General features: G+C 41.0%; 1 protein-coding gene across 1 annotated transcript in view; it reads right to left on the minus strand.

Annotated features, from left to right (window-relative positions):
* Positions 1–17,657, minus strand: part of SPTLC3 (serine palmitoyltransferase long chain base subunit 3) — a 147,761-nt gene that overhangs the window by 15,553 nt on the left and 114,551 nt on the right. The window contains exon 9 of the mRNA XM_090285212.1: positions 16,116–16,242. Within this exon, the coding sequence (XP_090141338.1) occupies positions 16,116–16,242 (127 nt within the window). The remainder of the gene's footprint in view (positions 1–16,115; positions 16,243–17,657) is intronic.

The following is a 17,657-nucleotide window of genomic DNA, read 5'->3' on the forward strand; positions in this document are numbered from 1 at the left end:
ACTCAGATGTCTTAGAAAAAGCTGCCATTACCAGTTCACCTTCAAGACCATGCATGGCAGTGTTCGGTGCCTGATTGTGTCCTGCCTGAGTCATACTCCCTGGTTGGACATAGAAAGCAAAAGGGGCTTATATCATAGCCTCTCATTGAGCACAATGACATCCCAAGTAGTTATTGAGTGCTTAGGTGCTCAGATGGCACGTATTATGGGTTTACCTGCTCCCTTGACAGCTATCTGCTCCCAAGTGCTCACTTAACTTGAGTTCAACCCAGTGTCAACCTCACCCCTCTCATGAAGGTAGATGAAATCAGGAATGAACCCATCTGAGCAGATGACATGTATGTTACCATTCCATCCATTCAGATCCCTAGCTCTGCCGACTTGAGAGACGGGCTAGGTTAAAAGAGGCCACAAATACTTTAACCTTCCCTCCAATGCTGTTAAAACAAAAACAGCTGGGGTAGGGGAAGGAAAACAAATAAAACACAAAGCATCCCACTACAAAGCTTTGCAGTCCCCTAATAAAAACAATCATCTGTGGCCTTTCCAAAAATATGTTTGGGACAACTCAGTCTCCAGAAGGGCCAGATGGAATTGTGGACAGTAGTGACTCCCAGAATAACCTGTCAAAAGCTAAAGAAGGAAAATTTCTTTTCTGTTTCATCAGCATGAAAGAGAGAGAGGCATTTCCCCTTATGAGACTAAGTAAAAGAGGCGGATTTGAGGAGCTCGTGAGCCAACACCAGTGCCTCTCTCTATTTTCTGCAGACTTTGCAAGCTCACTTTTGAAGAGAGGAAACGTGAATACGCCCAGATGCCATGGGATGACTTATTGTATTATTTTCCAGGCTTAAAAATGCACAAGTAGAAATACACACTGCTCTCCTTCCTTAAATTATTTAGCACACCACCACTGTCCAAATACAGACTAGATGACCTCAAGCACACTACTAGGCAGCATTACTTGGAAAATGTGGTCCTTTTCTTCAGAGATGGGAAGAATCTTTCCGTAAAATATGTCTCACTGAAAAATCAAATTGATATTAAAGAATGCCTGCAGTGTTCTAAGAATGCCTGATTTCCCTGCCTCTTCCCCCTTCTTTGTCTGCCAGGTCAGCCTTGTTTCTCCACCTGGCACGGGAAAGGGGTGGGAGGTTGGGGCTGTTGAGGAGAAACCTTGGAGTAAAGTTTCAATGTGGCAGCAGGAACCCAGTGTCTATTATTTTAAACTCTGAACACCAGACAGGACATTTTGTTTCTAATGCACTCAGGGGCAGCAAGATCTCAATAAAGATCAAGAGGGTACAGAATGGCAAGAATCATAAGAATCACATTAGCAGTGACAAGCTTCCCAGTAGGATAGAGAAAACAGTGGAGTGGTTTGCTGAGAGGAACGCACATTTTTATCAGGCATTGAAGCGCTTTCTTTTGATGTCCGGATTCGAAGTTTATGGCATGTTTTATAGTCATGTAGACATATTCCAAGGACTCTCCAGGCCACTCAGTTCTACCCCTGTGGAATGCATGTGGGAGCAGGTGGGCCGGACATCAAGGGTAGATGGCTGTCCGCATGGCCTGATTTCAAGGGCCCTGGGAAGACGCCACCCTCTCCTCCTACCTACCAACTGCTCAAATACAACAAAAGGGATTTAATCCACGAGGAGGGATAAGAACAGGCATCTCTTGAGCACCTAGTATAAGCCAAGCAGTGTGTTTTGGGGTTCCCTTTACAGATGAGGAAACTGAGCTTGGAAGATCATTAATGCATTACCCAGCTGACCCGGAAACTGGCTGTGTCTCCAAGTCTATTTAAGTCTGCTCTTTGGAAAGAAGCTGGTAAACTCATTCCTGATGATGTGTGAATTCCATGATTCATGGATTCGTACATTTCACAAATGAAAAGCACTCACTATGTACAGGAGCCAGGCCAGCTGCCAAGGTGGAGTAGAAGATGAAAAATTTCTGAGGCTGTTTGCAAAAAAATGATCTACTAGTAGACAGGGCAGGTATTAGATAATATACAATTGAGAAGAGCCATAAGACAGATGAAGATGAAGTTAGCACGCTTTTCACATACTAGTGTTTCATGAATAGTTACAGGATGAATAATGATTTGATGTTAACTTGCATTAAATAGAGAGCAGTATTGTCAAAAGTCACTAATTATGGAATTTTCCACATTAAATGGGAAAATCTGGAAAGTTAGGATCCTTCTAGGAACCTTGTAAATTAGTAATTCTTAGGCAGGAAAACACAGAGAATTTTAGATTTTTTTCCTCTAGAATATACACAGTAGGGCCCTCTCTGTAGAGATCCTGCTCCAGAAGGTTTGAACTGGACCTTTTAGAAAAACCTGGTAACTGGTGTGCACTCCAGTTAAGAACCACTGCTCCAAGTCACAAATTATGTTGTTATATATTTTTGATTCTACAAAGATAATAAGGCTGATCTTAATTGAAGACACCTGAGATCAATTTAGTCTCAGTATTTTGTCCTCTGTCAACAGATCTGTGCATTAAGTTCCATCCAACCTTTTCTTTTTTCTAGGAAGATGAGCAAGTCACTCATTATCTCTAAGCTTCGATTTACTAATTTGTTAAATGTGGATGATAACAATAGCTGCTCCACCTATTTCCCAGGACTTTGGGGAGGATGCTACTTAGTGACTGTTGTGACCAATGGAGGATTAAAAGGCAAATGTATCTGCTATTTTCAAGAAGCTAGAAAATAGCTTCATGACTGGAAAAAATCATGTAATTATAAAGGAAGGAGGAAAATTGAATGATCCACGGAAGAAGTGCTTTGAGAGTTTAGAGTAAAAACCTAGAGGTGATAGGTTAATCTCTTGTACATGTAATTTTGGAGGCAGGGTGGGGGATGTCACCAGGGAAATGGATAACTCACTTGCCTAGAATGTTTGGGTTACAGTCATGAGAAAGATCAGTGAAGTCAGACCATTGAGTTTTATGAATGCCACCCTAAGAGCTAGAAGCTTCTGCTGAGCAGTCGGGAACCATGGCAGCATCATGAGCAGAAAACACTATGTTCCTAGGGGGTTTAGGAAGAGAAAGATCATTGTGTATAGTACATGGATTAGGATGAGGAAAAAAATTCAGGTGGCAAGACAAGGTAGGAAGCCAGAGAGGCAACAAATGTCTGTGTGTCAGCAACTGCCCTGGTTTATGGCATGAAGGCAAAGGAGGTGGCAAAAGACAGGTCCTGGGTTGAGTACCTAGATGACTATGGCCTCTGAAAAGGCTCTGAGAAACAATGCAAATGAAAGTGGCCATGAGGAAATCCTATTTGTGACAGCTGCCTACATGATTCAAACTTTTGGTTTTCAAAGTGTTTGCTTGGTTTTGCACTGAGCAAACCTCAGGGAGGGGCATGCAAGGAAAAATTGAGGGAGAGGCCCAGCAACTGGGAGATCCGACCACCCTCTTTTCCAGCCTGCCCCCAGTACAATAGCAGCATCAAGGCCAAGTGCTCAAGAACTATGAGCCCAGTGTCTTGGGTTCAGAATCAGCTCTGCCATTTTGGACAAGGTACTTCATCTTTCTGTATCAGGTTATTCACCTGTACAATGGACTAATGATAATAATAATGATGCACATTATATGCTGTTCATGAGGATTAAATATTAAGTACTTAGAAGAGTATCTGCCACACACTAAAGCCCTGTATGAGTGTTGTGAAATTTAAAAAGTATATATATATATATATTTTTTAATAAAATGTACTTCCACATACATTTCATTTGAAAAAAATTCTACAGTTCAAAACTATTAAAAACCACTCACTTGAACAAAGATTAGACTGAATGACTTGGATTTGCCCTCCACAGCTGGACCTCTGTGATCAATCACAGTGACCTGTGGCACCTGCAGCCAATCTGGCTGTTACTGTGCCCTCCTAAGTCTTTTTGGTGTTTGGGATAGGTCTTCAGATATCTTTTTATCTCCCAGGGTTAAGTATTCACCAAATAATTTTCATTCTTAATATTCAAATTGAAGCATATGATCACTAGAAATCTAACTACATAAACTCCTCCAATTTACAAAGGTGAAATACATTTTAAGGACATTAAGACCTAATCAGGTGAGCCCTTAGATGGGACTGGGCTCTTCCTAAAGAAAGAGATTCAAGAGAGAGGTGTATCTGATATGAAGAAAATTCTCCATGGCTGGCTTTAAGGTGGCTTGGGGCCACATGTTAAGAAGTTCAAGCAGTCTCTGGAAGATGTGAGGGCCCCTGGCTGACAGCAGGCAAGGAAACAGGGACCTCAGTCCTGCAACCCCAAACAACTGGATTCTGCCACAACCACATGAGCTTGGAAGAAGAGTCTGAGTTCCAGAAAAGAGGGCAGCTATTGCCACCTTGATATCATCCCTGAGAAAACCCAAGCAGAGAACTAACTGTGCCTAGACTCTGCCCCAAAGAGACTATGAGATAATAAGTGGGCATTGTTTTAAGCCACTTAGTTTGTGGTAACCTGTTTTACAGAGATAGAAAACAAATACATTCTCCCTAGCCAAGAACACACGCTGGGCTTCTCCAGGCACAAATCCACCTGCTTAATCCTCCCCAGCTGTGGCTGCTAGGGTAGCTGGTTTTCTCCACAAATTTCTCCAGACAAAAGTGGGGCGGGGGTATGGCCCTTGCTGCATTTGGGGCTTTTGCTGCTTAGCTGAAAATGAACCCATGATGGGAAAAACAAAGATCAATGAGGAACAGCAGTTTCCCCTTCACCCTCAAAGATGCTACAGCTGGAATCATGTTCTTTCTTTCTCCAGTTGTACTGAACCAACATGAAATTCCATGTGTGCTACATCACAACTCCCCCATCCCAGACTCCATCAATACAGAGGAAGCCAAAGTGAGGAGGAAGCTTCTGTAGGACCCTTGGTGTAAAAGGATATCTTGTTTGTAGGTCAGTGGAAGGAAGTGGCCACACTATCCATTTGCCCCATTGCCAACTAAAAGACAAACAGTTTCTCTTTACCCACTTGCTAGGGGCATTTTTAAGTCCTAAAAGCAAGTGCAGAATTTACTGAGCTGCCATAAAATTCTACCCTTGGCTAACTGTTAAGGTGAAGTAAATAAAGGGACAGAAGGTTGTGGAACATTTTGTAAGTGATTTCTGCATAAACAGACAAACTCCCCCCTCCTAGATAGAATTCCATTTGCTGGCTAATTCTGTGTTTATGGGATAAACCCAAGTCATCCTACAGGCACATAAGCAGCAATAGGGCAGAGAGGCAAGGCCTGTCACTTCACTTGCTAACTGCAACCTTAGGTCCACACACAAAAAGACCAGGTAGAACGTTTTTACCCCCCAGCACAGGTAATTAATCATGGACGAAGGCAGCCCCTCAGTTGAAGGCCAGCGGAGCGTAGCACCCGCCATCTGTTTTGTATTAGCTATTGCTGAAATGCCAGTGGCCTGAAACCATTTAGAAAGCGCAGCTCTCCGTGCCCTGTGTCTCTCTCTCTGCCTCTTTCTGCGTCTCCAGCTGGTAACCAAGTAGCAAATATATTTAGGAAGCAGCAGCTAATTCCTTCCTCAACAAAACCAAAGACCTTCAGTGTCAGGGCCCTCAGACAGTGCATTCAGGTGGAATTCTCACATTCATTGAGGGACTTCAGAGGGACAGAGGGTTTTTTTTTGGGGGGGGGGGGGTAAATTGTAGGAAGCCAATTTTGTATTCGCTGAACTCTACGCCAGGATAGATGCTGAGAAACATGAGAAGACCTTTTAAAACCCTGTGTCTAATTATCACCGTTTTATCACCCCACTCACTGTCCTTTTTGGTTTTCACTGTCTCTTCCTCTCCCTGAGGAAGACAGGTCCCTGAGGAAGAGATAGGTTTGCAGATGAAGAGCAAATCAGCAAGAACAGCTGCAAGATAAGCTTGATGCTGCGGACAGGATAGGTGTAGTTTGCAACCCCCAAAGCTGAAGAAAAGCAACATCTTATGAGGAAAGTTTGTGAATGTATCTTGTGTCAAATATAAACAGTAGGAAAGTGAAAAAATTCCACTCTTGAGAGCAAACTGCTGTCACCAAGTGTACTCCTTTGTTTCCTCTCTCAAAGCCCTAAATCTTCCCAGTTAGTCACTTCTGTTTTTTAAACCTATCAAACTCAAGTGTAAAAATATGTGTGCCCTGTTTCAGGGACCAGAGCAAAGGTCCAAGGTCACAGCTGGAAGGCGCTGGTGCCACTTTCTCCAAGTCCATGTTGTGTTAGAGACAGGGTTAATACCTCACCTGCCAATCTCATGATAAAATTTCACAAATGATCAGGATGAATGAAATAATCCAGATGAAATGCTTTAAAAATCAGGCATGGTTGTATTTTTTGGGGCTAATGCATTCTAAGTCTGCTCCCTGCCACCCCCGCCCCCTATTCTATCCTCTGTAGAGAATAAAGAAAAGAAAAATGATGGAACTCCATAAGTGAAGTTATTTGAGAGATGTTGTCATTTCATACAACTCCTTCTCCTAATAGTTGAATAAGCAACAGAAATTTAAGCCTTTGAAAAAAATTAGAAGTCTTAGGTATGGTATAGAATGAATTATCTGGAGTGAATGGTCTCTGTGGATATAACAACAGAAGCACACAGTGTTAGTGTTAGTGTAGATGAAATGCCTAAAGTGATGTTGATCAGTGTCATAGTTTCCTATGAATTTAATTTTGACATGGAGTCACTAGTTTTATCTCTACTAGGGCTCACAATTCAGTCTTCTCTTGTGCCTGCTTACCTTGACAAGTCAAGTGTTGGGTGCTGATGTGATGATATCAGAGGTTCAATCCTTGTTCAAACCTCCTTTTAGCCCATGGTCCCCAAAAACCAGAGTGTGGCTTTTTGAATAGGAGAGTTGGGGTGATTCAAAACAAACCCATCCAATTCAGATAACTGGCCTAAATGTCTGTGTTTTTAAATTGCATGTTTTTAAGTGCAATTTACAATTTTCTGATACTGATGCAATTTATAATTTTCTGTTTAATGACACCCCCATCCCCCCCCCCCCCCAAAAAAAATGTCCTTAATGTCTGAGAGTGTGTTACTATTTCCAAAATATACATTCTCTCCTGTTTTGGCCTCATTTCCAGAGCTGTTCCAATTTCATGTTATTTTAATATCTTCTGGGGAAGCATTATGCCCAGGGTCCATTTTCTCCCTTCAAACAGTACACAGCATTGGGGAATTTAGCAACATAATAATGATAATGATCTCAGTCCCTGCCATGGCCCGAGACTAGGTTCTCTGAAAAAGAAGCAGAAGTGGTTGGAGTAAAAGCCAGACAAGAAGCCCTGAGAGTCCCTATAAAAAGAGAAGAAATTTGTCTTCAGTGCTTTGGATTCTGTTTTTCTTTTGTCCTTAGCTACTTTTATTTCATTCCAGGTCAAGAGTTTATTTACTAAGTCAATAGAGAAAGATTGGGAAACTGTCTAAAATATACAATGTCTTTCTACAGTATACACCCAACAGAAAGTCTGGGGAAAGAATGTGCTGGACTGAGGTTAAGTACTAAAACAAAGACTGGGTAGCTATTCACCAAACCCATTTCCCTGGCCGAGGAAGACAGCTAACTTTATTTTCCTGGCTCCTTTGTGGTTGTGCAAGGGCATATGACTGAGTTATGGCCAATAGAATGTGGACAGAAATAAAATATGCATTTCAGAGACACATGGCCTTTGAAAACACCACACACATGATCCTCTGTGCTCCTTACTGCATTGGTGACAATCTTGAAAGCCCTATGTTCAAGCTGGAGGAGTCACAAGAGGAAAGGAGGCTGGGTTCCTGGAAGAGGAACCTGCTCAACAGAAACATCCATTTTGGACTTGGTATGAGCAAAAAATAAATTTCTATTGCATTAATTCACAGATATGTTGGGGTGTGTCTGTTATGGCAACTAACTTACTGATATACCTTAACTAATACAGGACTTATAAAAAAAAGATACCGTAAAATTTTCAAGGATTCAAAATATTAAAGACCTCTTTTTTTTATTGGCTGTATGGTGTAAAGGGAAACTCTACCTGTGGGAATTTTACTTTCTTAACTTCTCATTACTTGTCACGATGTAATGTCAGAAAACATGATGCTTCTTGGTTGAAGAAGATCCTAAGTACCTAAGTGCAAATCATCATTAAGATGGGGAAGAGGAAAGAGGGAAGTCCCTCCAGCATACTCAGTGGAGAATGCCATTTTTGCATACTTAAGAATCAATCTACTCTCCTTTGTTTTAGAAATGTACTTCAGTTTGGACAGAGAAGATTAGCTGGTGCCCAATCTTTGCTGATTACTGTGTGTAAAAATGTCAAGTGCACCTCTGAGCTTTGGATGGTGTCTCCATGGGAAACCTTAAGTGAGGGATTCAGCTAACTGTTTGGATAATTAAAGGAAAAACTCCATTTTTGCTTCTGTTATTTGGGCATTATTGGCTTGAATTATCCAGCTTACTCACCTCTATATTAGACAGTACCCAGACAAAGCTTTAGTATATAATGTAAAACCGCTCATTTATCAGAAGAGTAGAAAAGGAACTCTAGATTTTGGGTTATTCATGTACCCACCAAGGAAGTGATTATAACTCTAATATTTGAAGCAAAGTACTTCTATAGGTAAGCTCTGAAGAGATTAAGGTCATGATTAGGGTCTAAGCTTTGCCCAGGAAATTTTCTTCAAATACAAAATTAGGTCATTCAATATTCATTCATTCATTCACATATTTTATTCTTAAGGCATAATTAATTAACTAATCACCACCTGTTTTAAGGGCTGTGGTAGGATGTGTAAGACTAACATCATGGAAGCAATAGACCACATGAAACTGAGAAGGGAAGATTTTCTTCTGACTGCAGCTGTTCAGACAAGGCTTATAAAGCTGAACAGGGGCTTGGAAGGTAAAGAACAGGTAGAATGGGTTGTGGGGAGAAATAAGGACTTTCCACATAGAGGAAATACAACAGGGTTGCAGACTGGAGGTACCAACGCCTGCTGAGTAACTGATGGGTTCTGGTCAATGCTTACATTGAAGGAAGTCATTCATTCAGCCAACATTTTCTGCTTGAGGTTTAGGACAGTGTCTCTCCCTTTATAGCACATGTACTCTCCTGGGGGAGACAGACAGTGACCAGAAAGACAAGTACATAATTTCAGGTGGTGATAAGTGCTATGAAGAAAAATGGTGCAGAATAAGGGAGTAGATAGAGTCACCTACAAGGAAGGGGGTGTATTTTAGAAAAGGTGATTAGAGAAGGCCCCTCTGGGTTGGTGACAGAAGCTAGGAGGGTCACTATAGTGTGAAACTCCATTCCAAGCTGTTCTGACTCCATATAACATTTCAGCCCCAAGCTTTGGTCTGGGACTGTTCTGAGAGATGAAGTCAAATAGCAGAAAGCATAAGGGCATTTTTGTCTGGAGTCAAGAGCAAGAAAGGTCTGTGTGCTGGCCAAGAGGTCAAATATGAAGGAAGTTGACAAGCTGCTGGAAAATCAGAGAAGACCCTAATTGTTTTCTTTGATTTTGTAGAAAAACTATCTCTTTGTTTGTGGGGCTAAGGAAAATGTTACCAGTGACAATTTTTGACTTGTGTTTTTGAACAGGATTTGAACTTCTTCAGCTAACAGAACCCATGTCCCCTTTCCATTGCTTGTTCTTTTTTGCATAGAAACCACAGCCATTTTTAGTACCTTGGATATTCTCAATTAATAGAATCAGGGAGCTCGCAATGGAGGGATGGAATAGTTTTAACTTTAGAATAGGCAACATCGCCATAAAATAATGACACCGGAATATAACCAAGTATGGATTTAAAGGACTTCTCTTGCCCAGTTCAGGAAGGGAGAGTCTTCCTCCCAGAGCCAGAAACTCAGAGGAAAAAAGAATAATCCTATCAACTGAGAGCCTTCATTCCTCAGACTTGCCAAAAGCAGTATGTGATGTGCAAACAAGAGGTCTAGGGCCCATGTAACAACTTCTTCACAGATGGAATGTTTTGAATACTTCCCAAGTCAAGCAAGAACTAAAACCTCAGAAAGATTTAGTGTGAGGAGGCCCTCTGTTGGGGAGTGTGTCTATTTAATACTTCCCCCTCAGATCCTGGGCCGATCACATTTTTAATTTTCTAAAGGGCAAAGGGAACTCGGCTTGGGAAGAATTGCTTGTGTTGGAACATGGCTGGAGGTACTTAGTTCTGATTTTCAGGCTCAGTTTCCTCATCCTTCTCTAATTGGCCTTCTTTCAACAGTTCACTAAAAGCTGGGTTGGTACACTCTGAAAGGCTTAGTAAGCTCTTCTTTAGATTAAAAGTGGGGAATTGTGGTAATATATGGATAATATACAAGTTTGATTGATAATATCTAAGATGACTGAGAAGTATGAAACTGAAGGTGTAACAAGAATCTTAGTATCTGATTTTCCACAGCGGCATCAGGCTGAGCAGATCATCTTTTCTTAGAAAATTGCCAAAATCATCTCAACACTGTGCTATCAAAATTGTAACCATTACAGCAGGAAGATGAGTAGCCAACAGGAAGGGGATAATTATAAAGTCAAGCAGCCTCCACATAATTGTAGGAAAAGCCATTCTCTCTGAGTTATGAATTTATCATAATTTAACTTAAACTTAATTGGTCATAATTTAAACTAAGCAGTGTTGCTCACTGGGGATTTCCTTTCTCACCAGCTGGATTCCACCTATTAAAGATGCACTGAAGAGATGAAGAATTTAATTATATGAGTAGTACCCTGTCCATAGCAAGAAACATGAGTTAGAGAAATGGCAGTATCTCTGCCAGATGCCTACTATCAAATCAAATAATATAATCAATGCTGTGACTATGACCAATTAATGACTTTATAAACTTCAGGAAGTTATATAAAAGCACAGATTTAAGGAGGAGCCTGTTGTGGGGCACATATATTTCATGAGACATAAAGCTCTTGGCTGTTCCTGATATCAGAGTGATCACAGCATGGGGGAGGAACAGGGTAGGTGCTTGCAGTAATTGAGTGAACAGGATTGAGGAATCAGTGGGGTTTTAAAAAAGTAGATCAAAATGCTATTTTCCCCCTGGGTTTTCTCTTATTTTTATCTGTACTTCCTCCTATTCTCCTAGTACATCTACCCCTACATGCATTTGCCAGAATTCTATCCTCTGTTCTTTTTACTTCCCCGCTGCACAACATCCTCACCTGTTTTTTCCTGCACATAGAAACGTTGTTCTAAAACTTGTGTCTGTATCAGAATCACCTGCAGGGATGGTAAAACCAGACTGCTGACCCTCCCTCAGTGCATCTGATTCAGGAATTCCTGATGCAGTTCTCACTTTGAGAACCACTGCTCTACTATGATTTGTGGCCATCTTCTCTCTCTCTTCAGGTAGTCCCATCACTTCAGATGGTTGGGAACACATGTGTAATTTTTTCTGACATCTGTGGCATTATAATTAGAATATACATGGAAAGAGCAAAACTAGACATGAGCATAAGTAAGAATTTCAAGGAAAAAAAAAAAACTGATCTTAGAGAGTTTAGTTGCTGAGAGGGCCTGTGTTAAGTGTTTAGATATTCTGCTAGAGTCTTTTGATGAAAAGATGGCCCTAACAGATATTTTATCAGCATCTGAATCATGGCAATACATAATTGGGGGTTAGAACATTTATTTTTAATTCAACTTGAAAATATGTATTGGAGGCCTACTATGTGTCAAGCACTGTGCTGATCACTGGTGATATGATGGTCTCTATCCAGAGGAAATACACAAACCATTGCGCCTGATGGAAGGGACAGGATGATTAATTATTAGGTCATTATACAACAGTGGTTCTCATAGTATGGTTCCTTGACCAGCAGCATCAGCATCACTTGCAAGCTTATGAAAGTTGCAACAATAATTTCTGAATCAGAGGCTCTGGAGGCAAAGTCAGCAATTTTTCATGATCCCTCCAGGTGACTCTGACGCATACTCAAGTTACTGGGTGTTGACTGTGTATCAAGCATCATACTAAGTTCATTATCTATATGACATAATTCAATCCTCCTGACAACCCCAATTTACAATGAAGGAACTGAGGCTAAAGAGGATTCACACCTTACCAGTCATGGAGCAAACAGTAAGTAGATGACTGGGCCTCAAGCAGTCTAGCTGCAGAACACACACCCTTAATCCTCTTTGTGATTTGAGAAGTGACAGGGTACCCAACGTTGGGGAAAGGAAGGGTGGAAAAGCAGGGACAGGATTGGGAACTCATAAAAAATGACTTAATAATTGAAAAATATGCATCAAAGATTAAATAAATAATAACAGAATTATTGACAATGCTTGCTTTAGGGGAGTCATTGGTGTGGTTTGGGGCTCACCCTCCTGTGGTTGCTGGTGAAACGTCTGCTTATATGAAGAAAATGACTGAGCTGCAATCTCTTTGGACCTCTTTAAAAGTTATGCCAGTCACTGAGGGCTCCCAGTTATTGAGGGGTCCTTTCAGTGGCCACAGCTGGTGTGGAACTGATTCTGGGCTCCGGGTCCTGAGCTAAACCTCTCCTCGATGTTGTTTAGCATAACACTGATGCTGAAATCGAGTGGCTGGCGAGATGGAAGTTGAGTCATGACATATTTATTAAGCTGAGCACTGGCTTTAACACTCAGAACACCAAATTAATTCAAGACATATTTCTAGGCCTCAAGGGGCTTACAGCATTGGTTTTGCTGGTGGACCACCCAACATCCATTAGGATGGAGAAACCAAATCTTCACTGTGGGCTCACTGTGCTGCACAGAGTGACAGAACAGGAGATGAAAAGGGCCTCAGTGCATGTGGATCGCACGCGCGACGGGCCTGCAGCCCCTCAGCCTGTGTGCATTAACCCCGCGAGCAGCCCGGCTGCAGAGGGAGGTGGTTGTTTGTGCATAAACACTGTCATTTCACTGGGACTGCTATTTCATCTTTGAACCTTGGCTTCAAAGGAATACTGACCTTATTCCTGTAGCTTGTCTTTCTTTGAAGCGCATGGTTTTGCATTGCAGATTAAAGTGAAGACATTCATCAAAAAAGAGATCTGGCCAACCGCTCCCCAAACTCTACCCGAAACAAAGCCTTGAAAGGCTCCAATCACAGTGGCAGTGGAGTGGGCCGAGGATGAAGGCTCGGAGCCGGGCCCTGTTTCTCAGATCCTGTAAGGCGGCTCCGGCGTGACATAGTGCTTCCCTTTGAGCATGGGGCAACTTTACCCTGAGAGTCAGTCTCAGCAGAAAGGGGTGAGTTAATGCAATATTCCTAACCTGTCCAGCCCATTTTATTTAAAGCAGGCATTGTCGTAAATGAGGCCAGCATGATCATTCAGTGTGTGCCTTTGAATTCTTCAAAAAACGTGTCAGGCAGAACCATCTGAAATTTGGCTGATGATTCTGTCAGTTTTCTTTCCTACTACTTCCTTTTGTTCATTCCTTTGAAAAGAAACTGTCCTCTCTTTCTCCCTGGTTCTCCGATCTTGGCTCTAAGGAAACAGGCTGTCCACATAGCCTTCTCTGTTAGTTATTTATCTCTTTTCTCTCTTAAGATGGCAAGAGTAGTGAAGGGAGAAACTTAAACTGGGAGGTTAAAAATAATAACCAAATAATTCTTTAATTTTAAGACTAAGAGAGAAAACCAAGGGAAATATCTCCCACCGCAGAGGAATAAGTATTGATGATAGACAACTACAAAAGGAGAAGTGATTATATCTTGAACGCAGTTTTTCTGCAGACCTTCAACTGTGACCAAACACACAGAATGAGTTCTCTCTGGGATGCAGTGGTAAAGCAATCCAGGGGAAAGAAGGAAATGATTGTCAAGTGGGGTACATGTAAATCATCTGATTCTGACAATAGATACACAAAAGGGCTTAAGAAATAGGCTAATTTTCAAAATAACTTTTTTCCAGTTATTCATCTCTAAAATAAGACCAAAGGATAATTCTGGTCATTGTAAGACAATTCACTGAACTTGTTCTTTAGTTTACATCTCAAATAATTGTTTTCCATTAAGAAATGCATAAAGTTCAGGATCGTTAAATGCCTTCATGAGAAACCAGTGGTGTTAGGGTAGCTTTTTACACATGATAGCTCACATGGGAATGGAAACAGCTCTTCTTCTAGCTTAATTTTTAAAAGGTTGAAAGAAATTGGCTTATCCATATCATATCCATATCCCTTAATTTACAACCCTCCCCAAGTTGGCATGTGGCCGTGTGACTAGATTTGGCCAGTGTATTGTGAGCAAGGCGGTAAAAGTGTCACTTCCAGGCTGTTGTTCTCTTTCTCTTGACCATGGAGGTGGCCAAACCTCAAACTAGCAGCAACCTGAGTCACTGCCCCCATGGAGGGAAAACTGTGCAAAGGGTTGTCTGATTTGTATTAGATGTGGTACGAACGAAAAATAAACCTTGGTTTTATTAAGCCACTGAGATTTTCAAGGTTTATTTGTTATGTGGCATAACAATTTATCCTGACTAATACAGGACCTTGGAGTACTTGTAGTCTTACCTTACTTCCATCATAAGAATCCTTCCTATAGCAGCCCTGAGACAATAGTCCAAATACTTCTTGAATACTTCAGGAATAATAGCAAATAATATAGCAAGTAATTATATAGTGCTTACTATATAATTGTTTTCAGACATGATTTTAAGCATTTTACATGTCTCATAAAAACCTTAACTCATCAATAATATTTCCCTCCTTTTACAGCTGGATGAACTGAAGCACAGAGAAGTAACTTGCTCAGGGTTAAACAAATAACTTAAGTCATTTGCCTAAGGCTACCTAGTATCTTAGGTGTCAAAGTCAAGTAGTTGCTTTCAGTCTATGCTTTTAACCATCGCACCATGTGGCTTCCCTAGATTAGATTTTCATTTCCTTTTCACACAGACTGTTCAATAAAACACAGAATTATAAAACCCAAAAGGCAAGACTGGAAGAGACCTTAGAGCTCAACCAGTCACTGCATTTTACATGGAGGAGAAACAAAATCTCTGCCAGCATTTTCCTGCTTTTGTGAAAAAGGCCTCTCTTGAGGGTTTTCAGATTAGTGACCTGGGGATCAGCAGAGCTCAGTAGAAGGTCACAGGGACCATTAGTTTGGAGATTAGAACAGATCAACCCTGCTTTAATTTATTTTATATAGCAGACTTCTGGGTAAAATTTGTATGTGAATATTCTGTTGCTCTGATAGAATTGAAAAATGGTGGATTTCTCCAGACTTCTATCAAAGCAGTAGGCTTGTAAGGTTGGATTAAATAAAAGGACCTCACATTAGCTGCATTGTTTATCCCAGTGGTCGGTTCTGGGCTGGGATAATTTGCTAATTCCATGGAAGGACTCACTAGGTTTTCTGGCATCAAGAACTGCCTTATTTACCACTGTTACCTACACTACAGTACGTAGTAGGAGCTCTATAAACCATATCTGAAAGAGAGAAGGAGGTTTCCAAGAGGTCTTGATGAAACAATTTTTCAGAAAGAAGATAGAGTTAATTTGGGTTGGGCAAAGTAGCACGCTTTGGCTGCAGTGACCCAATGTCAAAGAAATGGCTGTAAACTTATCATTGTGTGTTGTTTTGTCTATATATTCTCAAATGGCCAGTGGTGGATGTTTTTCGCCCATGGAAGAAAGAAAAGAAAGAAAGAAAAGGAAGAAAGAAAGAAAGAAAGAAATACAGAAAGAAAGAAAGACAGAAAGAGGTGGATAGATTTAAAAAATGTATATTAAATTGACTGACAGCTCTGAGAAAGCACAGGCAAACACACACCATTGTTTGATTCATTTTAACACAACTAATAATACAAAATTATCCAAATTTTCTCATCACATTAAGAGGTAAATTAGAAAGTTTTCTAAAGAAGCATTTCTTTTTTCTGTGTGCTGACAGCATTCTGGTACATTTATGTACTATGTATGATGTGTATTAGGTACTATTTATGAACACATGGCTTAATTTACAAATTTGGTTACATTAAGTCAAAGGTACACATTTTAGAAGAGTGGAACTTGATGGGGCAAAAGGACACAGGGAGAGGTCTAGGAAAGGATTTTATGGGAACTGTGCTCATTGCAGGCCCTCTTACCTTGCGTGGTCCCATCCAGTCCCATGATGAATTTCATTGATCTGATGATTTGCTCTGCTATTGGGGGGCTCATGGATGTAGCATAAGCAGCACTATGTGAGTGAACCCGTAAATAATCCACAAGGTCCTTTAATAAAGGAGAAAAATCCAAAAAGAAGGCAAGTGAATCTCAGTGTTGGTGGTGATAATCACATCTTGTCCCAACCCCATTCATCATAGCATAAGACATTTGATTCATGAATGTGGTCCAGTTTCCAATGGGCATTACCAAACTTTTTGTCTATCCCTTTTCTTAGTTTCTTTCTCATAGGTTTTCAGTAAAAAATGAAAATTTGGAGTTGAGGTCTGTAACGCCAAACCAGATGTATAAAAGAAAAATTATTCCCCAAACTTATATTGAGTACTCAGTATGTACGAGCACTGGATTAGTATTCAGGAGTGTCCAAAGAATATAGGATGTGATCTTGCCATTGAGCATATTACATTAAATTATGCCCATGGAAAAGTAATGGTAGGAAAAGTAACAAGATATACAAACTAATATATGCAACAGGGCTATAAAGTGCAGAGGGAAGAGGGTGGGTATTTACTAGCTGGAGTGGGTAGGGAAGGTTCCAGCAAGAAAGTGAAATTGATTAAGTCTTGAAGAATAAAAACAAGTATAGATCAAAAGAAACTTGGGCAGGAGGATGGAGCGGCAGAAGGCAGAGCTGGTTATGCCTTAGGTGACAGGGAACTATCAGAATTTTGTACAATGCTTTTTGGAGTGCTGACTAACTACAGAATGTTGATTTTCAGTGGGAGGAATGATTCTCCACCTGCATGTCTGACTCCTGAAGCCAAACATAAGGTCCCAGGTAAGCCTGTTGAGAGCCTAAAGAAGCTCCAATAACCTAATGTCACAGTCAGGAGGGCCTCAGAGCTGGCATCTGGAGGCACTCAGCTCCAGCTGGGAATACCATCTATCTGCCCACCTCTACTGGCTCATTACCTGGGACCTTCAGGATGTTCTGCATAAAAGCTAATGGCTTGATGATGGCTTTCTATATTAGCAGTGGGGTCTATAAGGTATCAGCCACCTTTTCTTCTAGGATAACAAGACAGTTTAGAATCCCACTTAGGTGTCTTCTCCAATTATTCCTTCTTGTAGGTAAACTGGGTGAGGGGGAGATCTGCTTTGGGTAGACCCATCTCTTCCTAACCCTCCCATCACTGGCCACATCTATTCCCATCTCTGAGCCTGGGACTGTTCCTTACCCTTCACTTTTCTATCTCTCTTGGGGTCTGGGTGGCATGGTTGTTCAAAAGCATTTTAAACATTCATTGTTCTTCTTCAGTAAAGAAAGTTACCTACTTCACAGCTGTTTGGTCACAAAATGCCTCTACTTGGCTCATGGAGTAGCTCCATCCTGTCCTTCCTGCCTGTTTCAATGTGTCCTTCATTCTAATTCTCCTCTTTCAAGCATCCTTCTTCCCTTAATTCCTTTCTCTCTTTTCTCCTTCATTTTACACTCTTCCTTTTATTCCTTTTTTGTTTCTTTC

Source organism: Furipterus horrens, unplaced genomic scaffold (genome assembly GCF_987537825.1).
Source record: "Furipterus horrens unplaced genomic scaffold, mFurHor1.1.pri manual_scaffold_8, whole genome shotgun sequence".
Lineage (NCBI taxonomy): Eukaryota > Metazoa > Chordata > Mammalia > Chiroptera > Furipteridae > Furipterus > Furipterus horrens.